Below are 24,854 nucleotides of genomic sequence, written 5' to 3'. Positions count from 1 at the left end.
GTGAAGGACTTTATGTTGCAAAAAGTTCATTGAAACTCCCTTAAATAGTGACACTCTCCAAATCAGGGGTTCAAGTAAGAAATAGTGTTCTGAAATTGATACTGGATTTAGAGAATGTTTTGGAAAGTTTTGCTCCGATATTCAGAAAACATATATACTTGTTAATTTAGGTCTTCATAGGTTTCATACATTTTAAAAATTGGACATCTTTTCAAAGGTTTATTGTCACTTCAGTGTTTTATTCCAGGTCTATTTTAAAAAAATAGAAATAACTGAATCAAGAGAATTTATCTTTTACCGAAGACTAGTGGCATAAAAGGCTCATTCTATTATTGGAGGGCTTATTCATTTATTTGTTTATATGTTCGGTCTTTTTCTTTAATCCATAATTTGTTATAAACTTCTGTAGAAATTTAAGAGGAAAATACCCGAACCACTGCCCAGGTCTGCCCCTTCTTTTCATGTCTGATTTCAGTGCTTCTGCCCTCTCGTCCCTCTTCTGTGTAAGTGAAAGAGACACTAATTCAGCAAGCAATGCAGGACCTAGCACATAATTAAAATGTTTATTTTCCTGTTGTCAATTCTTACGTGGCTTTTGTCCATATTTGAATGAGGTTGGAACAGATTTGTCTGTTTCCAGTGTTCTTGGCTGTAAACAAGGCTCCTAGGCCAACATACTACTTTCTTTACTCACTGACTTAGCTGTTGCTCACCACGGTGACATCAGCACTCAAAAACTGGGAGTTACCCACAATTGGAGCTCCTTTTGGTCTCTTCTCTCTTACCACCCTTTGTTCTTTTTCTTATATGGTTAAATGATTTGGTGAGGCCAGCTGTCCTTCTTAGATTTACAATTCTGTCATCCAGTGAGTGCATCCCAGCCAGGCCTTCCCTATTTTTACCCACTACTAAAGAGTTGGCACACAGGTACTGTAGAGCCAACTTAATTTAGAATCTAAACATGTGAATGTGGAGATTCTATTATAGAATGAGTCCCTCCGAATGAGTGATGATTACGAAATATTCATCTCATCTTAACAAATCCTCCAAATGGCGTATTCCCAGCAGCTTTTTGTTGTTGTTTATGGTGGTGGTGATATTGTTATTATTTTTTTTCCTACTGTTCCGTATCATTTGTTAAAGTTAGGATGTGGTGATTGACAAGTGGTTAAAAAGTCTGCCCACAATGTAAATAAACTTGTGTAAACACAGGTCTTGTGGTTTGGGTGTAGAGCAGGATTTGTTCTTTGGATATGAAACGTACAAAAAAGAATGTACTTAGTGAACATATAAACAAGGAAAGAGCAGATGAAAATAGTCTAGATTTATAATTGAAGTAGACATGAGTCACTGGCTTGGAGGATCCTGTGAACATAATGTTTCCTGCACAAAGAGGGTTAGTATATCCAGGGAAAAGAAGACCTAGCAAGACAGTGTAGTCCTTAGTAGCCTAATGGTAGAAAAGAGCTACTTCTTGTCCTTCCTTGAAGAGTTACACAGCATGACCAGGGCTGTTATGTGTGATTGTGTGGTTTATGTGTGGGCACTGCCCACAGTTCCAAGGAAGCCAATGCAAGCTGACATCTAACTGGTGTTCAGCTCTACGGGCCCATGCCCCAGCACGTAGCTGCATTTGCTCTTTTTCTTCTCACACAGGTTCCTTTCAGGCCTTGTAATTGTTTTTAGTGTTTGCTCTCCTTTTTCACAATTTTTTGAAGGTGAGAATTTATCCACTTTCACTTTTGGGCCTCTCAATAACATTCCTGGACTGCAGTTGAAAAGAGAGGATGGAAGACCAATAATTGGATCTCAATAAAATCTATCTTGGTATGTCTTCCCTCAAAAACAAAATTTTTTAAAGGAATGCTCTACTCAGGTTATAGTAGAATAAGAAAACTCTCTTGTGGAATTGCTGCCCAGTTCTCTTGTTTCAAAATCATGTGAACATTTTTGTAAACTTTTTTCTAGACTTCTCTTTATACATGTAAATGCACACGTGTAATTTAAAATTCATGAGCTCATTTTGTGTTTTATAACTTTTTTTTCACTCTGTTATGTCAAGTCACTATCTATAGATGTTTGCTGTGATTTTTAAAGGCTATATGCTATTCCATTGGGTGAATGGATGATATAATATTTGTGGAAAGAAGATTAGAAGTTGATGGATATTTAGGTTGTTTGTAATAATTTTCTCCTAAAAGGAATATAAGGTAAGTGTGCATCTATAATACACACATTGGTTTTCTCCAACAATAGAGTTGCTGGTTCAACTCAAATATTAATCTCTGTGAGAGAGAAATTACAATTACTTCATAATCTTTAGGCCAACAAGAGTGGGTTAAAAATGGCACAGTTTATTATTCATAAATACACATAGTTTAAGGTTCTTATTTATAATCTTAAGGCAAATTTTGGAAGATGCATTTGATCCTATCTTGTCTGTACACTTGGGATTATGTTTCAAAGGGCTTTGTAAATCATGATGTGCTGTGCAAACCTCAGTGACTCATTACTAGTAGCATACAAAGTATGTGCCATACACCCTCAATGAATAATTATGGAGTCTTTATAGTTTATAAATAATTCATTAAATGGGGGGGGGGGCAAAAGCAATGGTCCTGAACCTGATTCTATAGAGGAGAATAAACCAGAGGTCAAGAAAACAAGTTCCAAGCCCTGCCCTCAGACTCCAAGCAGGACCTGTCACCCCAGGAAGGTTGATGTACAGGGATACCAGTGGCATAAAGGAGTTCCTCCTTTAAGGTATTTCTTTGTCTAGTCCAGATATTTTTCTAGCAGAATAGAGATATTTTTAGCTTTTATTCATATACTTTTATATTTTATTTTTCCTTTTGGGAGTCTCTGTTTTTTTTTCCAGGATATTTTTAGAGTGTATTCTGTATGACTTAATGATTTAGTCTCAGTCTTTGTAAATCTTGTGAAGTCTGGGCTCATGGTCTGATTTCATTCATACATAGCAAGCCCATTCCATAACCTCCATTGTTTCTACTGGAGAGAATGATCTCTTTGTAGTGATTGTAATTTTCAACTTTGAATGTTATTACCAGATTAAAGTTATCTGCTGTTGATTTCAGTGGCATATCTGACTCCCTTATTAGATTTTACTTCTAAATTCTCAGATTCTACTTTAGATTCTTCTAGTTAAAAGTAGTAACCAAACTACATGAAAAAATTCCTGGTGGAACTAAATTTTTTTTTCTAATTTATTTAATTTATCTGCATACTTACATGCTATGGAGAAAGGAAAGCTTTCATTCTGAGATCTCATTGGAATAAAGTTGTCTAAAAAGTTTTGCATATTTAGAATCAGTGCCCCTTACTCGAGTAAACTTTTACAAAGATGCTATATTGACCTCAAATTACCTCATTGTCCTAAGTATATGAAACCAGAAAAAAATCAAATTGATTTTCATCGCATAATGTTTTCTAAGTAAATGGAGGTTTTCTACTAAATGGAAGTTTTAAACTTTGAGGCAAAATTAATATTTTAAGATTGCTTTTAGGCTTAATGATTGTGTAATATCTGACTGTAGCATCTTATTTGTGGAGTGTCAGGGAAGCCATGTACATTCTTCTTTGTTTTCAGTATTTATGGTATTAATCTGTTCTTTGTCGAGGCGATTGTGTATCTCTGGTAAGACCTCAGGAATAGAGAAGCAGCAGAAGAGTTAAGCTTGAATCATATTTATCCTTTAGAATTCTACATTGGGCAGCATGGGGGGATGTGGACAGGATGGGAGTAGTATAGGAGCTGTTAAGTGCCCAATGGCATTCCTAGTTTCAGTTTCCTGGGTCCTAAACTGTCCTCCTTATCTCCTGACCACAAGTGTCAGTTCCACTACTGGGCACCCAAAATGTTAGTGTTGGAATAAAAAAGCATCTTACACCTGTGCCCTTTATTTAGGCACTTCATCTGTCTAATACCTGAAGTCACTTGAATTTACATCTCTTACTCTAAATGATAACCTTATTTTCCTGGTTGTCTGGGTGACCTTGAACATGTTAGCTCTCAGATGAGTCAAACAGAAAGACAACAACTGTATGATAACATCTACTTGTACCTGAAAAAAAAAGTCAAGTTCATAAAAGCAAAGTAAAATGGTATTTACCAAGGGATAGGGGCTGGGGAGCAGGTAGGACAGATGTAGTTTAAGGGTTCAAATTTGCCACGAGTAGTAAATGAGCCCTAGAAATCTAATGCACAATATAGTCAATACAGACAACAGCATTGTACTATGAGCATCCAACTTGCTAAAATGAGACACTGAACTTAAGGATTCAACCACTAAAAAGAAAGGATCGTTATGTAACTTGATAAAGGTGCCAATTGTGGCTACATGAGATTGAGCTCAACAATATGTGTGTCAAATGAACATGCAGTACACCTTTAAGTGTGTCCCATTTTACATGTCAAATATATTTCAGTTTTAAAAAGTGGATATGGCTTAGATGATTTAAAGTGAAAAGAAGATAGATGAAAAGGTTTTAGGAAGATCAAAACTGTGATTAGTTTCTACAACTACCACTTAAGGCAGCCAGCTGCTTTGACTTGCAAATCATATTGTAGGTTGGTTTCTTGGATAGAAAATTTTGTAATTATAGCCTACAAAAGCTGTGGACCAGGAAGAGAATAAATTCCATGGAATTGTAGGGGAGGAAAAATAATGTTTCTGCTACCTTTCTGATCTGAGACCCTAATAATAAATGACTGATTAATGAGTAAAAAACAAACTGAAGTTTGTTTGTACATAGACCTCAGATGTACATGGGATATACTCAAGGAAGAGTGAGGGACAACCCCCCCCCCAGGTGGCTTAGAATGCAGGGCTAAGTACCATCTTACTAAGGAAGAGAGGAGAGGGACCTAGGCCTCCTAGGGGGAGAATAGATGATTTTTAAGAAAGATTAATGCACTCTGCAAAGAACAGGTGTGAGGTATTACAGTTTGTGACCAAAGTTGTCTAAGTGTGGTGTCAACTTCATCTTCTCTTTTGTGAAGAACCAGTCTTTCCTGATTGATGAAACTCCTAGAGGGGATTTATGACAATTGAGTTCATTTTAGATCTCTCTTTAGACAGAGAAGGGGAGTTCAGAGAAAGTCCCCATGTATTTTCTTGTTTTTCAGTTACCCTCTGCTCAAAATAATAATGCTGAAGCCCCATATTTTGGGGTGGCAGGTCCTTCTACTCACCCGGATGATAGAGGTTAGCACAGCTGGAGTCATTGGCACACCCTTGCTATTGTAATCATCTGGTTTCCTTCCAGTGGAGTTCCAGCCCTGGGCTGGGCATTAGTTTACTGACAGTGACTTGTAAGACCTTATAGGGCTACTTGGCTGATTCAAGAGAAAAAATCCTTTACAAACTCTTTCTGGATCTCTTCTGTGAATGTATTTCCTTCCATCCCCATATTCCTCTTTAGGCTATTGGCTTTTAAATTGGTGTCAAGAATGGCAGCCCGAGAACCAGTAGGAGGGTTGTCTACAATGCACATGCCAACATTTTTATTTAGTGAATGTAATGGCCCAGGAATCTGCATTGAGACTCCATATTGAATTCAGATGGGCAGTTACTTTTGGGTAACACTCATAAAGATTATTGCTATACAGGTACCCACTTTACGTTCCTATTCTTTTCCCTTCTAATCAGCTGTGCACCCCCATTTCCAAGGTAGCATTAAAAACATGCACAAATGCATAGTCATTACTATTGCTATGGAAGATCGGTGCAGACTGAAGGTGGGGATGTGGAGAATTGTTGGTCATTATAAGGAAACAAGTCCTTACAGATAATATATTATAATCTGACCATACCTTAGAAGTGATAGATTTCACAATAGATAAAATTCCACAAAGAAATGAATCCCCTCAGAGAACACTATAAGAATATACTTTGTTCTGGCAAAACATGGGTCTTGTCTCAAAACTGCCTGACTGTGTCTATGCAGGAGTCTCTTTCTCCTAATAAAATTCCTGCCCTTGTGAAATGGAAAAAAAACAAAACAAAACAATACACACAAGTGAATGCAGTAGTTTTTGAGAGTTTCTCATAGAATCAAATCTACTACTAGTAAGTTTTTAAGGGTGAAACCTATATTTAAATTCCTCATCCTTATAACAGTATAGAATGATTTGTATATCATTTAGAGGGTTTTATACTCATGGATGAGAAAAATGAGGATTTGGGAAAGTTGAGTTTCTCTTTTATAAGTAACTTGTAGTATGGCTTGCTACATTTGCTCCATTTCTACAAGTTAAAAGGGCCTTTTATTTTTCATGTTGTAAGAGAGTTGATAAAAATTTTTTGATTTGTCAGCATTTATTATGATTCAGGCACTAGGATTAATGATTTACATGCATTGTTTCACTTAATTCTTTCAACAGTCCACAAGGCAGGTGAAGATACCTCCATGTCACCTTAATAAACTGAAGGTCTAGAATTTTAAGAGATTTACCACTTGTTACGCAAAGGTCTTAAGTGCCTAACTCGGTTTATTTCCAAACTTGTGCTGAATGAATGTACTGGTTTTTTCATTTCTATTTTTTTTTTTTTTTTTTGGTTCTTGACCACTGAATATTAGTATAAAAACAACAATAAAAGGTCATTTCCATTTTTTACCAGTTTTTCAAAAGAGAACGGGATTTCCTAAGAGCTGGTAAAATACTTATGAACCCACCTTTTTTCCTCAAAGCTTTTATGCAATAAAATCATTAAGTGTTCCTTTTAACCGCAACTTTAGAAATATGTTCATCTTACTTGGGAGGGCAAAAGCCTGAGCATTGTTTGGAAGACGCTGGCCAAAGGCTGCTGATGGGTCTGGGTGGTGAAGGTCAGCAGAGCTGCGAACCTTGGTGCATCCCTGCTGTGGCCTCCTTACGGTGGCATCTCAGCCATGGGCCAGACGAGTCTACCCGCAATGGGATGTAAGACCTGATAAAACTGCTTGGCTGAATCAAGAGAAAAAATTCTTTCTTCTATATTGCTTATAGAATGTTCAAAGCCACTGCACTACCACCAGCTCTATTTTTCACATGTCCCCAAATAGTAAGAGGTGAGAGGCCTTGGACCTGGACAAGGACTAGTATGTTTCTCTCTCTTTGTAAAAAAATGTCCCTGTCAATTATAATACCCTGCCTAGAAAGTGGTGGGATAAATCAGGGTGGGGGAAATTTTGTCTGCTAACATCTAGAAAATCGTAGTGTATCAGTAAACACATGGAAATATAGGTTTCCCAAAAACGTTGCTGTGAAGAATCTAGTTGCAGTGATGAAATGTCTTGATCAGAGAAAAATAGACTTGGGTGAGAGCTGCAATATGTAGATATGGGTACAGGTCAATAATACAGCCAACACTTTTATACTTCACTGTTGGCATCACTTAAGAAAACCTATTCTATTGCACACTTGAAAATAGGAGACATTTCTTTAACCAGGGGATGCTTTTTCTTTTTTTAACATATCTTTCCTCCATGAGGTCAGGAAAAAACCAGAGACCTGTTTTTTTGTTTGTTTGTTTTTGTTTTTAAAGCACTGGGTACAGTCAGAAGCGCGGGAGGGTGAGAGAATTCACCAGAGCCAGAGCGGGGAACCGAACAGGCAGACCGACGAAATACACTGCTGAGGGGAGCAGTGAGCGCAGCAGGAGAGGTCTGCGTGCCATGTGGGACCCTCGCCAGTGGCCAGAGATCGAACTGGCGCTGCAGAGGCTGTGGGCAGCTTCGCAGCCCAGCGCTCACCTGCTGCGCCACCAGGGGAGGCCCCAGAGACCAGTTTTAAGTAGAGAGTTGTGTTGGTATCCTCTATGAATTGTGCACTGAGAAGGATGGGCTCTGGACACCTGTGGCCTGTTATAAATCGCCTGCATTTTTAGGGGAAACCACCAATGTCCTTAGTTAGTACCACATCTACTGGAGAACGGGGACCACATATTAATTTTCTCTTATATCTACAATACTGAGCATAGTGATAGCATGTAGTAGGTTTGCTTGGCAATTGGCTCATTTTCTAGCAGGCTCATTAACTCTTTGAGCTGCTATTATCATGTGTAGCTGTCTGCAAATCCACTTTTAAGGCCCCTGAATACATGGAGCAGCCATAGGCCTTTCTGTGCCCTTAGTCTTGATTTGTGAATTGCTTGAACAAATGCTGGTTACTGATGAAGGTAGAGACTGTGACTAGGGTGATGAAATAGATGATTTTGATTCAAGTTGCTGTTGAGCTTTTAGACAGTAGAGTTCAAATTCAGGTTGACCTTGAGCATAACAGACACAACCAAGCAGAATTAAAATCAGTGGAGAAGTGCAACTTTCGGAAAACTAAATATAACATAGGGATTGTGTCTCTCTGTGTTTGTGGTGTTGGGGTGGGGGGGGCTCATTGTGAGTCAGCAACATACCGCTTTATCTTCTTAATTACCGGGCGCACGCTGCCAGTTAACCACAGGAGTGTAACTTGTGGGAACTGCTGGGTAGCATTTCCAAAATACTTAGCATTAGTCAGCCACTTCAGAATTCTGTGTCCACTTTGGCTGAAGGAAAATGTGGAGAATTTGGCAAAGGTTCACAGCATGGCCACTAGAGGCAGAGGAACAGTGGGAAGTAAGACCTAGTGAAAGAGGCTAATAAATAAGGATTAATTGCTTAGACTGATGGAAAGCAGCTGAAAGGGTGTTTAAATTAATGATTCTCTGTGCATCTATAGTTATGTAGAAGATTATAATTATTTCCATTGTGAAGAGACTTAGGGAAATGGATTTACGTTAGAGCTAAAGTAGATTTTATTTTATTAAAGATTTATTTATTTATGCATACAAGAGCTGGGGTACAGGCCAGAGATGCGGGGGAGAGGGGTTGTGGTGAGAGGATCCACCAGAGACAGAGTGGGGAACAAAACAGGCAGACTGACCGAAATACGTTGCTGAGGGGAGCAGTGGGAGAGACAGGAGAGGTCTGCTGTGCCATGTGGGTAGCTCCCTGGCTGGGCATTGAACTCATGCTGCAGTGGCTGTGGATAGTTTCATAGTGCTGCGTCTTAACCCCTTGCACCACCAAGGAGGCCCTAAAGGAGATTTTAAAGGAGCAAAAGGGTTAGTGGGCAGTGGACAGACTTCTCAACTGGAGATGTGAAATCACACTCCTTATGGTGGGAACAGCAGTGGATGCTGTTGCTACTTAAGAGTTAGGTACTGTTGAGGGAAAGATGGACAAACGTCCTAGATCCCACTTCATGTTCACCTTACATTGCGTTTGACATTTCCAGCAGGCAAATCAGTTATTTTCCTGTTGTTGGTATTTTTTTCATAGTTATTGTAAATGTAAAGATATTGCTTATTGTGAGAAGTAACTTCACTTTCCCCAAGGCCAAGGACGGGCACAGTGATTTTGAGTGCAGCAGGAAGTGAGACTTTACTGAATGCCCCGCAGGGCGGGTGTCTGCCCACAGGCCAGCATGCAAAGTACATTATTATTTAGTTTTAATACTCTAGTACCAAAGTCCCTTCCCTCTTTCCTCATTACTAATGGAGTCCTAGGGAGTTACAATCTTGTCCGGAGGTTGCCTAAATTCCTTTCCACAGTTGGTAATATAGACACATTAAACTCTTTTTGTTTGTTCCTTCTGGGGCCATTTGGCCTGTTTTATGTTATCTCAGTGAACCTTGGCTTGGTTTTACTCAGAGATTTCCAGATAGACAGAGGGATCCTGCATTCCTTGGGCGGCCACATTTTGCAGCTATCTGCTTGAGGGGGCAGGGTCAGGACGTCTCCAACTCACCTGAAGATGGAAAACTCACCAGGCACTTTTCTTTCACTCATAATGACCCTACAATGCATTTGAATCAAGGGAGAAGTTAAACAACATATCGAAAATTATTTCACCAGCAAATCAACTTAATGATCATTCTTTTTTTATTAATCAATTAATTGATTAATTAATTTTTTCCCTTACATTGGTGTAGTCCCCATAGTTCTCTTGCCACCATATCACCCATACGCTATCGCCTTATTCTGCTGTGTTCTTCCTTCCCCTGCCCCTCCTATGCTGCATGCATCAGACCTGGGATCATTCTTACATGGGTCCTTACAGGATTGTCAATTCCAACTTCCTTTTCTTCTTTAGAAACCTCGCTGTGTGCCCTCCTCACTTGTTCTACAATGAGTGCCAAATCTGCCATCAGCAAGGAAATTTTTGCACCCCTTGATGAAAGGATGCTGGGAGCTGTACAAGTCAAGAGGAGGACTAAGAAAAAGATTCCTTTTTTGGCAACTGGGGGTCAAGGCGAATATTCAACCTACATCTGCCTGTCAGGTAAGGAGAATCAGATATTAATCTTTCAAGCAGGGTTGCATATGCTGGTGTTGGATACCTTTGCTGTTTCTCTCTCCTTTCCTATTTCCCTGTGATCTCCTGTGAGCCTCATTTACTTGCTTAGTACTTTTGAGGTTGCCTTGTATGGGAAAGATCATGAAGTTCAATTTTACTGTATTTTTTAGTTTGTGAAGAGCTTCTGTGAAGGCTTTGGCAGACACTTATTTATCGTGCTTTCTTTCACTAGGATGCAGGCAGAAAGTGGGTTACTCCTGTGGGGTTTGTGTTTCAGAATTATAGCTGGTATTTGGATCATTGTCATTACTAGCAGCCTTTGTTTCATTGACTTTTCTTTTCCTTAACTGTTGCCAATAGTCAGTAATGGTTTGTCTCCAGATAAATATCGACACCTTATGGAATGTGAGAAAGTAGACTCAGTTCATAAATCACTGTTTTGCCTGACAGCTGTTCCTTGTCAGAAACAGGCATCTGTTCTATTAAGCTTAGACTTTTGTTGGATTATTCTTTCTCTTTCTGTTTGTGATTGTAGGAGATCTGTGGGATTTACTGTGGATTCATACCAAGTTTTTTGAGATGAAATTTGGATAAGTTTTCCATGATGTGAGGGATATTGCTCATATGAACACCTGGGGCATTTATAATAATTTTTATAATTTTTTTTGTAACTGGGCAATGGAAGAAGTAAGCTTTCCTTAATTCATCTTATTTCTTTCAGCTATGAGTCAGGGATAAATTTTTTTCCTTGGATCCATTTTTAGCCTTTTTTTCAGAAATTAACCCTCTAACCATTTTAAATTTTTTCAGAATTTATTTCGGAGTGGAGATGACTTTTTTCCCCCAGAAAGAACATGGAAAATAGCAACAAGAGTGTTTTAATTTAAAATAAAATAAGAACATAACCCTTTGGTAAGAATGCTTTTTTCAGTGATTAGAAGAAGGCTTTATTTAAAGGTATGACAAAATTGACCTGGAAATATCGGTCTTTCTTTCTTAATCCCAGATAGGAATTAGGTTAATAAAATTTGGCTATTACTAGAGGACACTTACTCTTCTTTAGTATGTGGGGCTGTACTTGACATTTAATGGGGGCTCAATTTATATCTAATGACTAAGTGAAATAAAGAAGTAGTCTTTCCTATTATCTTCTTTATATTTTGTTAATGAGATTCAGGTTTTAAAATCTTAAATATTCTTGGAGTCTTAAATTTAGATTCTAGAGTTTTTGCTTGCATCCATAATGAGTAGAATGCATAACAATAAATTTTGTGTTTGGACTGAGCTGAAGATGGGCTGAACATGGACACATAGTGATTGGAATCTTATTTAGCTCTATGCTATTAATATTTCATTGAAATTTCTGGAAGATGGGTAGTTGAAGAAATGGTAGGCAGTCTGGAAGTCCCTTGAGTTGTACCTGTACACACCTGTAACTGAAAAAGAGGGTGGTTTGTTTGCATTTTGGTATCTGCTGTTGTCAGTGTGACTGATCATGACATCTGCAGGAGTGACATGGGGACTCTACCTCATCTCAGCGAAATAGTATTACCATTTTGCATCCCATAGAAGGTAGTGACCTTAGCTGATAACTGCATATCCTTTACAAATTACCAAGACCTTCAGACTTAACATCTGGAAGAAAGAGATTGCTTTTTCTCATGTAGGAAAATCTTTTATTCTGCAAGTTTTCATCCTTATCCTGGTTCTGAATTTTGAGAGGATAGTTTGATAAAATAGATCTGATCGTTAAGTGGAAATGGGGTAGGAGAAGGTCAGACAACTGACACCCAAGTTTTTTGCACTTTGGTTTATATTAAAATTGAGAAAGAAGCAGCCACATTCATTTTCTAAGTTATGTGAAGTTTAGAGCCATATAAGTCACATCTCTGATAAGGTAATGTTTCAGTAACTAATTAGTAAATATTTATAAAGTGCTTTTTACATGGTGAGTACTCTAGTTATGAGAAGACTCAAGAAGCTTGCTTCATTGGGTAGAGCAATAGACATTAATAAGTTACTCTCTAAAGATTTTATTTATTTATTTATACAAGCACCTGGTACAGTCAGAAGCGCAGGATGGTGAGAGCATTCACCAGAGCCAGAGCGGGGAACAGAATAGGCAGACTGATGAAATACACTGCTGAGGGGAGCAGTGGGCATGTCAGGAGAGGTCTGCGGGCCATGTGGGACCCTCGCCGGTGGCCGGGGATCAAACTGGCGCTGCAGAGGCTGTGGGCAGCTTCGCAGCCCAGTGCTCAACTGCTGCACCACCAGGGAAGGCCTAATGAGTTACTCTCTAAACATAGTTTTCAACTGAAAAGGTGAACAAGAAAAAATAGAATGAAGTGAAAGCATGTTTGAGGAGAATTTGACCTGGTTGCAAAATTCCAGAGCTGCAAAAAAAATAGGGCCTCACTTGTTGTGAAAGGTGGTGTGTGGGTATAGAGTGCATTCCAGGCAGAGGGGATAGGAGCTTCATTGAAAGACTAAATGGATTTCAAGTTTCTCTTTTCTCCTGCTCTAAGGATGCCTACTCTGGCTCAACTCACATAGGCGTCTGCGAAGTGTAAGTTGAGCCCTGAGTTATGGCCTCCTTCCTGATTTGCCTATGAACCACCTATACTCTCAGGAGGCCAGAAAAAGTTTTTTCAACTCTTGTGTTTTAGTTAATGAAAACCAGCTATCCATTTTGAATGGGAAAAAATTATCCAAATTAGGCAATGTCTGCAAATAATTTTTAACCACTTTCAAACAGCATAGGTGCTATTTTTTTTCAAAGGAAGAATGTCCTAACTGTAAAAACTTGCCAGCATATGCATCTACACATAGGTGTTTTATATCCAGTGTCTTTACAAATGTTTCTGTGTGTGAATTGCACCTCCCCACCCCCTAGCCAATATCTGGCAGGATTTATAATCAGAGAGGTAGCAGCCGTGATCATAGATTTGTTATTTCAGAGTGGGTTATATATCCACTGAATATATAAAAAGGTGCTGAAGCAAAATAAATAAAATAATCTTCCTTTAAAGTTTACATAGTGGTAGTTTTGTAAAGAGAAATAATCTCTCTAGTTCATTCATGGAGAATTAGGATAGGATTTGAGTGTTTCTAATAGGTCTTCCTGATGACTTCTTGAATGACATGCATGTGTTCCTGTGTTAAGATGCTTTTGTTGATTAATACTCTTGAAGCATTGGTCTGTACCCTATCCCCTGCCGCAGACACACATATGCCATGGCTAAAATTGAAAAGGCTGTCAGTATCAAGTGTTGACAAGCATGTGGAGCAATTTGAGCTCATACTTTTCTAGTGATTTAACTGCTTTGGTAAACAATTTGACAGTTTTTAATAAAATCAAATGTGTACTTACATGACTCAGCAACTCTGTTCCTAAGCATTTACCCAAGAGAAATAACCTATGTACACATAAAAGTTTATATACAGAGCTTTATAAGTCTTACTTATAATAACCAAAAAGCATCCATATGATCCAGCAATTCCACTCCTAGGTATTGCCCCAAAGGACACAGAAATATCAATTCTAAAGAGCATCTGCACCCCTATGTTTATAGCAGCACTGTTTACAATAGCTAAGCTTTGGAAACAACCCAAATGCCCAAAAATAGGTGACTGGATCAAGAAGATGTGGTACATATACACCATGGAATATTACTCAGCATTCAAAAAAGATAAACACATGCAATTTGCAGCAACGTGGATGGAGCTGGAAGGGATCTTGCTCAGCAAAATAAGCCAGAAAGGAAAAGAAAAATACCGGATGGTCTCACTCATAGCAGGAATCTAGAAAACTTAAATAAGGGACCAGGAAAATGAATAACTATAAGAAAGTGAAAATCGAAATCAACAAAAAAGCTATGAACCAGAGACACTCTATGGGGGGTGGGGAGGGGAGGGATTGGGGTCAAAATAAGGGGGTTGCAATTGTGTGGGGAATATAAAAATAAAATTTATTTAAAAAAAATAACCAAAAAGCAAAACTCAGATGTACAGCTGCATGTGAGTGATCAAATGGTCATCTATATAGGAATGAATGAGAAATTACATCTGTGTATTGGAATGCTACTTGGCAATGAAAAGTAAGGAACAAACAGTACATTCAGAAACATGGAAGAATCTCAAAAGCATTATGTTGTAAGAAAAAATAAACAGAGAAAAGTATATTCTGAAAAGAGAAAAAAATACATTCTGTATGATTCAATTTATATGAAATTCTAGAATGTACCAAACTTAAATTATAGTGACAGAGAGCCATGGGTGGTTACCAGAGCCTCAGGTTGGGCACTGACTGCAAAGGGGCATGAGGTAAGTTCTGGAAATGGTTTAAGTATTCTGTATGTTGATTGTGGCAATGTATTTTTCATAACTCATCAATCTGCACACCTAAAATTTTATTATAATATATCTCAGTAAAGCTTGATTTTTTTAAAAAAAATATAGAGAGTCACTAGTGGGATGATTATAAGAATTTATAACCATAAATTCGCTCAGTGTTCCTGTAAAGTGGACAGGCATTAGCCTTTCAATTTGTAGGTATGAGAAGTTACCCTCAATGGTCTTTTTGAACCTTCAGACAGAAGCAACTATGTATCATGTAAATCTATGTTTCTAAGTATCCTAGATCCTTATAGTATTTGGCACCTTGCCAAGTATAGACACACTAGATGTTTAATGGGAAATGCTATTTGAATTTATTACTTACTGCATAGCTGATTATAGTATAGACTTTATTTATAATTAGAGCAGTTAACTCATTCAAAGTGTAACAAGAGCCCCAACCACAGCAATTTTTATGGTTGGTTGCCCCTCTGTAATAGCCTGGGTCTATAAAACTAAACTAGAAATATGCTAAGAAGTTAAAGTCAATTGATTATTAGATGCCAGTTCCCTACTGAACATTCTCTAATTTGATGTTTAAAATCTATCTTCCTGATCCTGGTTTAATTCAGTATATGTAATGTATAATGCTAGTTTTCATGTCCATAAATGGAAAAATATCTTTCTTTGGCTGCTTCTTGTACCCAAAGAAGGAGCATAGTGGGAACTTTAATTTTTGTAATTAGTACATTTTTCACGTATTTGTTGAAACAGAGCATCCTAATCTTTTCAAAGTGATTTTGGATTTGTAGAGGGCAAAATTTTCTTATTAAGAAAAAGTTCTGAATGCTCTTTGATGAAATAATTTATGTAAATGAACTCCATGGAAGATAATGATGTGAATTAGGAACTGAGAACCTGATAATACTGTTCTTTATTTCAGTTGTTACCAGCCCTGGTATTCCTTGGAGTAACCCTTAGAATTTTCAAAATTCGGATGAGTTGGTTCCTGTTCAGTCCTAAAGCAGCATCAGGGAAAGTGGAGAAACTTACCCGTATTTTGAAGTGTTAATCAAGAGTGAAGCTAATGTTGAGAGCTCTCACAGTCTTGGGGAGTTATACTCTGGGTTCTTATTAATAAACTTGACAAAAAATACTTTTTTCATTTCTTACTTGTTGACTGATCATAGTCAAACTTCTGAATTTTTCTGGGCTTCAATTTATTCAATTAACAAGTTGAAAGGTTCCTTGGGAGCTCTGAGATTCTAGGACTCTGAACCTTTTATACCAAATTTCATTTTTATTCTATGCATATCACATAGGCAGAAATTCAGGTTGTTAATAATGCAAATAGATGCTAAAAATGTTTTGTGAAAGTTTGAGAACATTCTTTGTACATTGTTATTGAAATGAAAGTAACCAAAGTTGTTAATGATCTGGCTTGAGAAAAATTCTTTTTATCTACTTTCTAATCCAGATTGGTTCTCATCTTAAGATCTATAAATATTAGAGGAGAGAGAAAGGAAGAATACAAGACAGTTAAAATTTGACCTTGATAGAAATGGTTTATTTAGAAGTGACGAGTTGACTTTCTAATAGTTTTTATCCTGGGGAAAATGAAGAAATCCACAGTGAACCCAGAAGTATACAAAGGCATCAGCAGTTAAAGAAGAAATAGAAAAACAACTACAATAATGATATTTATTATTCTTTATTATAGAAATAGTAGATATTGCTGAAAATATGAATCTTTCAGAAACTCGTGTAAAAAAATAAAAAGTATTCATCTTGTGCATGTTATACTATTTATTTTAATTTTATTTTATCCTCTTAACATCCCTACCAATTAGGTGGTCCATTCTTCACTTCAGATGAAGAGCCCACTGTTTATTGGAGAGGTTATGACCTCCCAGAGTCACCCCTTTGAAAGTGACAGATTTGAGAACCCACCCAGTCCGTGTGGCCCAATGGCCCTGCTCACACTGCTGGAGCATCTCATTTACTCTCACTTAAGGTCAGGAAGGGCATGTGGTGTGGAGAGAACTGTGTTTTAAGGGTCATATTTCCCCCTAATTCTTCAAATTGATAGACCTTGAACAGATTTGATCAGTACTGTGCCTTCTGTCTCGTTTCTGAGGTTACTGTTTCATAGACTTTCCTGCATTTGAAATATGTATCAGGATACATCTCTTTATTATAGAGATGTGCTATATAAATCCATCCATAAAACTTTAAGTAGCTCTAGAAGACAGTGCAGTAAAAACCAGTAATTTCCAGTGCCTTGATTATATGATTCTTTCTCCTCTTTTATTTTACAAAAATGCAGTATCTTATATTTTATATTGAGAGTTTTGGCTCTTTCATGATATGCACATAGACCCATTACATTAAAACCTTTATAACCATAATAACCCTGGATTAGGTGGTGTGAACAGTAGAGAAAGGGTTTGCTTCTGAAATGTTTTCTGGCTCAACAGATTTTGACACCAGATGTCATTCACAAATGAGCTTCATTGTGGCGCCCCTCTATGTACCCATCAGTGGCTTCAGTGAACATTACAGTTAGGGTGCCACCAGCACCTTTGGCTTGGCAGTAGTAATAATAATGGTAGTAGTAAGGGTATTTATTGACTTCTATATTGGAACTTGTGGCTCTCACCTTTCCATATATTAACTCACTTCAGCCTTACAATATTGTTACAAGGTAGATCATAGGGTCTTCATTTTGGAGATGAGGAAACCATGACTCTAGGCCTGCATTCCCTTAGTGACTCTACTTATCTTTCTCTCTCTTTCCATCCCCTTTCGGGCCTAAGAGTCATGTAAGAACAGACCTCCCAAATCCACCATAATTTTTTCCTTACCCCTTAGTGATACTCATGCCTCAGTATTATTCTGGCCTTGGTTGGTTTGGGCTGGGTCGTGACAGTCCTACAGAGTAACTGCACTACCACTCATGCTCCAGAGGCTGCGGATAGCTTCATAGAGCTGTGCTTAACCCCTTGTGCCACCAGGCTCCCCACATGGCCCAGCAGACCTGTCCTGTCTTGCCTGCTGCTCCCTTCAGCAGCGTATTTTGATCAGTCTGCCTGTGGATGTATTTGAGTCTCAGAGGAAATTAATTCCCCAGGGAACTCAGAGAGGCACCTGACAGGGACATTGCTATATATGAACTTGTTTTGCTCAGTTGTATAATAGAAAGAAGTAGATGTCTTTAACTTTTTAGTTTCCTTGGTGATTCTAGATCTCTTTCTGTGAAAGCTAGTAGTGATAGTATTTGTCTTTTCTAAAGCCGTGTGAATAGGAGAGTCCAAAATGGACCACTAAGCACTTAACAGGTATTACTTCATTCAATCCTCACAACAGCCTTATGCTGTGGCTTCTAGTGTTATTTTAAAGATAACATAGTCAAGACCTCAAGTGGGGAAGTTTGCTGTCCAGGGCCAGGCAGCTAGAAGAGAATGAAGCTGAGATTCATATCTGGGTCCATCTCATGCCAAAGTCTACACAGTTTATTTCCCCTGAATGCAGTGCTAGCTTCAAGAAACCAGGCTCTCTACTTCCTTAAAAACAATGTCACAACCTTGCAAGCAAAGCTCTTTAACTTCCCAGGATTTAGAGGATGTGCTGTCCACCGCTTTAGCTTTTCTAGTGGTTTAGCACATCAACAGAGTTTCTTTTTCCACTTTCTCATGTATGCATTCCAATACTGAAACCAGATGGAAACAAGGGAAAACTCTTAACAGAGGCTAGTGCCAAACATTTCCTTTAAAAAGGAAACTCCATCTGTGAGTGCTCCCACCACACAGCCCACTGTTAAGAACAGGAGTTCCACAGCTGATCCACTTATGCTCGTTTTGATTAGTTTTGACTAATTGCAAAGGTAGAGCAAAGGGTGGTTTGGCAGATTGCAAACTAAGGCAGCTTTCCTTCTGAAATGTGGCTGGCAACGCCCTGTGTACCTGGCAGACATCCTGAGCAACAGCTGACCCAGGAGGCAGGGTTTTAATCCATGCAGAGGCATTCTTTGTGGGTGGTGGTTTTCTAAGCACTTTCTGACCTTAGTGCACTTTGCTGTTGTATCCTGAGTCGAACAGCAGCTGCAGGCTCTCTCTTGTTGGTAAGTTGCAGCCAGAGGGGTTTAGGGTCCTCAGGTCCCCATTTGTTCCCTGTTTTCTCCTAGATCCAAAGTAACAGAAGACAGGCTTAGGGTAAAATAGTGGCTCTACAATCTCTGTCATGTCTTTGAGCCTCAGTTTTCTCATCTATGGAATGGAAACAGAATCTATATTCCAAAGGCATTTTGAAGATTAACTGAACTCTATATTGTCTGTTTATGGTCTGAAACTTAGAAGCTCCTCCTTTTTATAAGCAATATTAACTTGTCATTAGATGGGATAGCCACTGGTTCTTGCCATGCAAAGATAATTCAGCTGCAGTTTTAAGAATCATGTTAATATATGTCTGTGACCAGCTTCTGTGATCTGTCATGTGAGACAGAGTCTCACGGAAGCCCAGATTTGTCTTAGGAGTTCCTACCACCCTTTCATACTATTTTTTCTTTCTCTCTCAACTTTGCAGTTCTCTTCCCTTCTGTCTCCCAGCCCTGCCAGGGGTCTCAAGGTCATTCCAATTACTGATTTCTAAACCAAGCTCCTCTTAATTCTCTCTATTCCTCAAATCCCCTGCCCTCCCAACCCTCCCCCAACTAGAACACTAGGGCCAGCACAGTGCTAGAACACCAGGGCCAGCATAGTGCTAGAACACCAGGGCCGGCATAGTGCTCTTGCCTCTCTGAGAGGTGACGACTTCCTCTCTGGTCTCCTGAGTGTTTGTGCATTGCTGGGCGTATTGGATGCGGAAGTCCCTATGTTCAGGCCCCTTGATCCAACTTTTCGGGGAGTTAGAACTGGCTCAGGCAATCGCATTCCTGTCCCTGAAATGGGAGATGTTATTTTCCTACACCTATCTTCACTGGATCAAAAGAAAACTGGAAACAAAAAAAACCAAAAACATACTGTGGGGTCAATCAAGTGCACTGTTAACGCAAACAGCAGAAGTGGGAGAGGATGGTAGAAAGTGCCTGAAAGGCTGTAGACCCACCTTTTCAGCCCAGATCTGATTCTTGTTTGCCCAGCTCTTTCCTTCCTTTAGAGAGAGAACACATGAGAATGAGGGGTATTTCCATCCCCATTACAGTCATGCTAAACCATATGCAGAATTTTATAGAAAATACCATAACCACAAGGACGGTGAGGTAGTCAGGTTGTCCGGCACCTTGAAGAATGGATGCTTTGATCTCCATCCCACTTCTCTGGCCACCAGTGTTGGCTCCACACTTAGAATTGCACTTAGAATTGCTGGGCTTTACTTGTCAGTTTGCTTTCTGTTTACCTCTCCAGTCTGCCGGCCCCTGGAGGGTAGACCCATGCTTTAGACACATCTGTCCTCATGTGGAAAGGGTAGCATGCCTGGGGAATCAGGCAAAGTCCCACCCCTGAGACCCACAGGCTCTCTTTCTGGGTGGAGCTCTGGGCTGTGCACTCACACACTCTCTGGCTTAGACCGGAGGGAGCTTGACTGGGCTTTTTTTTTTCCCTCCAACTTTCTGTTCTTAGCACTGAGATGCTGCTGGGTGATCTTTTAATTCCCTTGGAATTCATTAGGTTACTGAGAAGAAATTTTTATTTTACCTAATGACCCAGTTACCAAGAAGAAGATACAGATTTCTCTGATTTATTCTGACTTTTAGAATCATCCAAAACGAGCAATTTATAAATGCTTCCATTGTTGCCTACAGTAGGAAGCCGTTATCTTGCCTTTTGAAGCACCTGAGTGTTCCCCTCGAGTTCATATTATGAAGGAATAAATAATCATTTAATGGGCATTGAATATATCAAAACTCTCCCTGAATGTTTTTTATCATAATAATTGTTTTCAATTCTATAAGTTCTTCAAAAAAGCTTTCAAGGGAAAAACAGAAACTCCATTTTTATTTTTCACTTTTTATCTCTCTGAGGAGATTCATGCTATCTCTTCCACCCCAGCCTTCACACAGATTATTTTCTCTCCACCACATGTGGATCCACATGGCTTGGGCTGGAGGCCTCATGGCTGCTACATACTCTTCATGTTTGTTTCCGTTTCCCAAGGAATGGGTTCCTGAGAGGCCTTCATGGTTTGGCAAGTGGATTGGGGTGGTAAGAACACACCAGTCTTGAGTGCTTGAGGTCTGCATGTCCATTTTCATAAAACAAAGCAATGGAATAGCAAGCTGCCCACCTCGATTCCTCAGCTACTATATGACAGCAACTGTTACACACGTTTTCTCTCTGGTCAGAATCCTTTCCTTCTTGTTGGTAGGTAAGAGTCAACTGTGTTTTAGAGGCATGAATTTCTAGGTATATTTCTCTCCACGGATGTATACATATTCTTTTTCAAAAACATAGAAAGCACCTCACACAAAAAGAAAAAAATGAGAAAAATCATGTAAAAAATTATGACTTGGGCTTTTGAGATTTTTTTTTTAATATTCCTTCCCCTTTATAATAATCTACATATAATGTCATCCTCTTTATTCACTTAACATGGTAATGAAACTTTTAATTTATTATATACTCCTTTTAAAGGTAATTTTAATGGCTTCTGGAATACCATACAGTATTTCACCATTTGTCTGTTGCAGGATATTTTGCTTTTTCAGTTTTCAGAATTAAAAAATAAGGAACTTGAAACTTGGTCTTACTTAATATCCGTCTGATAGATGAGGAAGTTGAGGCAGACACAGATAATTTGCTAGAAGATACATCCACACTGCTAGTGAGCAGTGAGTGGAGCTGAACCTTAGGGCTTATGCTCTGCCATGGACCAACTGAGCTTATTTCGAAACTATAACTGCCAGAACTTTTAAAATATCATTTTTACATTGTGTGCTTAGCAACTGCTTGACCATCACCAGGATATTTAGCTTTGTTCTGCATCAGGTTGTCTTTAAGTTACATCTTATGCTGTTCCCTATGGAGTTAGGGCGCTGCTGCATTTCTATATGCATATGCAGGTGTACATGATCGGTACATGTGTGCAGGCATGCATGTTTGTGTGTGTGTTTAAAGAGAAAAAGAAAGAAGGTATGTCTTACATAAAGTCAGCCCTAATGTTTCTTAAAAGATGCAGTGCTTTACCTCATCTTTTTGGCATGGTTCACTTACAATTCATTAGACATCTCCTATTGTATTGTTGTTAGGTGAGGGTTGAGGAAGTGTAAATATCAATCAAACACAGACATGCCTTTTTTTTCTAGGTCAGTGCATTTCATTAAGATTCACATCTGACATATCAGATCCTTATTTGAACCTATGAAGCAAGAAAGGTGAAACAAATTAATTTCTTAGGAATCTTCTTTTAGAAGTTTAGACTTTTATATCTAGAAGAATAGTCATTCTCAAACTTAATTACCAATAGTTATAGGAAAAATGAAGTCCAGAGGGATTGGATGGCTTGCCCAACATCACATAACCACTATAATAGAGCAAAAGAAGGAAAAAAATGTGCTCAGTTCAGTTTTTGACCTTGGGGGTCCTCGGGATGTATCAGGTCAGAATTTTTGAGGAATAGATGGGATTAGAGGCTAAACTGAATGTGGAAATTACCTCTGATCTCTCTGCACTTCCTTTTCACATCTGTATACAGGAGCTATTTGTACCACTGATTCCTGGGAAGACATCAGCTCTCAGCTGAGGGTGTGCCTATGTCTCTTCTAGGGTTGGAATATTGGAGGAAATGAGGCCTGCATTCAGCTGTAAAATCCAAGTGTGCAGGCTTATCCCATTTCTCTGTTACTTCCACTGGACTTGGGGATCCATAGAGTAGAGCGCATTCAATAAAAATGTTTTGAAACAGAAAGAAAGCCAACACACCATTGTCTTTAAATGTGGTATACCATCTTACCCATTGGGTTATGAGAAGAAAATATTAGAATTTCTATTTAAATATAATTGTTTACTATTTTAAGCATTCCATGTATATTTGATGATCACCATAATAATTCAGAGCAATAGTCCAAGTATATAACTTACAAATATGCATTTATTGGTAGTTAATACTCATACAATTTTTATTGAAGACATGCATTGTCAACATGTTTGGAGATTCCTCAGCTAGATTCCTGGGGAATCCCAGGATACTGGGTAGAAGCATTTGCTACAGTAATAACAACTTCTGGCCATTGGACTAATATATGTATAATCTCTGGCTTTTAGAGGTAGTTGTTCAAGATAGTGAGCATGTACTGCCCTTTGGTATTAGCTTTGGCCCCCACTACCTGCCCCCCACCACCCACCCTGGGTGATTCCATGGCTTTCTGGAAAGCCAGCTGTTATGTGAGCCAAGTGTCCTAACACAGGCAAGAGGCATGTCACAGTGCTTAGCACTTGGGAGTTGCAAATGATGGCTCTCCTTTTGGAACCTGAAATCTGGCTGAGACAGTTACTTGTTTCAGTTCTAATATTAGGTTTCATCTGGATTGGATGTAAACATCTGTGACTTTGCTTTTAGTACACTATCATCAGGTTGAGCCTGGTTTATTTAGTCCTGAAGTTTCTTTTCCTTTTGCGTTGTTTGAAAAAGGGAGACCCACATTTCTTTCTGGACCTGACATTTATTGATTCATCTAGGGCAGCCTCATTCTTTGCTGATATAGCAGAGCCCTTTGTTCCCATATGAGCAAATCTGTTTGACTAGTGCCTTTCTTTTTTTGTTCATAATCATTTTTGTCAGTTGTTATTCTTCATATGGAAGAGCTATAGCGACCATTTACTTGTGGCATAGCTATGCCAACTCTCTTCAGCAAAGAAATATGTTGGGTTTCTTTTTTTTTTTTAATTTCCAAACATATAGGTTTTTCAGATTTCTTTCTGTGATTTGTTTCTAAGTTAATTCCTTTGTGAGCAGAATATACCTTGTACAATTTTAGTTATTTAAAATTTGTTGAGATTTAAGTCAAGTTAGTTGATAATTAATAGTATTTAGTAAAATTAGTTGATAGTATTTCCTACATCCTTACTATGTTTTGTCTACTTGTTCCGTTTACTGAAAAGGGTAGTATGACAGTCCCCAGCTATAAAGAATATTTTGAACTTCAGTTCAAATACTGGGTCTGTGATGTGTCAGTGACTTAAATGTGTCTTACATGAAGAAAAAGCACACATCACAGTACTTCTTATCCCCTGGAATGTGGAGCTATTAAAAATAGCCCCTTTTGTTTTCAGAAACCATGTAAATGTAGCCCTGAGATTGGATTTTGGTTTTCTGCCTGGAAATATTTCAGGGACCATCATTACCCCTCCACCCCCCTTTCCAACATTGCTCCTCACTCAAGTAGGTACAGTCAATGATGTATCACTCAGTGATGTTTCAGACAATGGGAGACCACATATAGGACAGTGGACCATACCCGAGAGCTGAGGGGCAGGGTAGGTTTGGCCACCTGGCTCTGTGCAGCTATACTGCACGATGCTTATAGAATGACAAACTCACCAACCAAAGCATTTCTCAGAATGCATGGCTCTTCAGGACATGGGGCTGACCTATGCCCTTTGCTTCCCGAGCCTCTCCTTGCAACTCCTCGTGGTTGGTCACCACTCCCTCCCTCTGAAACCACTCCTTCCCTTCCTTCATCAACATGGTCAAAACCAAAATCCCTCAGAGTAACTAGTCTGGTATGTTAGTAGGGAAATAATTTAGTTTACCAAACCCTGTAAAGATTGATGTGTAATTTGAACAACTTTCCTGAGAGCATTTACATTTGTGAAGATTGGTAGCCCCTCTAAAGCTGGTGATGGTAGTGGTAACACTGAGAGCATCTACTGACCACAATTATCACCCATTAATACCTTTTCACTTAATTATATCCAGGGTTGATCCACACACTGGGATACACCTGTGGGTTTCCTACTTGATCATCATTCCATTGTACAAATTATTTCCTTATTATTTGATGGAAGCATCGATTTCTTCAGCGTCAATACTTAAGGACTCTTGCTTGGAAACTTTTTGTATGGTGACAGTTTTTACCTTGAATTTTGGAGGACAACTGCCAAATGGACTTTGATTTTATTTAAATTGGCTACTGTTTGTCTTGTTATTTTGACAAAAAATATTATAAGAAAAAAATGCAACT

At 38.7% G+C, this 24,854-nt stretch overlaps 1 protein-coding gene across 4 annotated transcripts in view; it reads left to right on the top strand.

The window, feature by feature from the left end:
- STXBP6 (syntaxin binding protein 6) overlaps positions 1–24,854 on the top strand; it is a 238,665-nt gene that overhangs the window by 55,825 nt on the left and 157,986 nt on the right. For all 4 annotated transcript variants that reach the window (XM_054689539.1, XM_054689536.1, XM_037501831.2 and 1 more), the window contains exon 2: positions 10,136–10,324. In XM_054689539.1, the coding sequence (XP_054545514.1) occupies positions 10,171–10,324 (154 nt within the window). In that variant the 5' untranslated portion in view covers positions 10,136–10,170. The remainder of the gene's footprint in view (positions 1–10,135; positions 10,325–24,854) is intronic.

The sequence above is a fragment of the Talpa occidentalis genome, unplaced genomic scaffold, assembly GCF_014898055.3.
Source record: "Talpa occidentalis isolate TD23 unplaced genomic scaffold, MPIMG_talOcc4v2.1 talOcc4.11, whole genome shotgun sequence".
Taxonomy (NCBI): Eukaryota; Metazoa; Chordata; class Mammalia; order Eulipotyphla; family Talpidae; genus Talpa; species Talpa occidentalis.
This window is presented reverse-complemented; position numbering and strand designations above follow the sequence as displayed.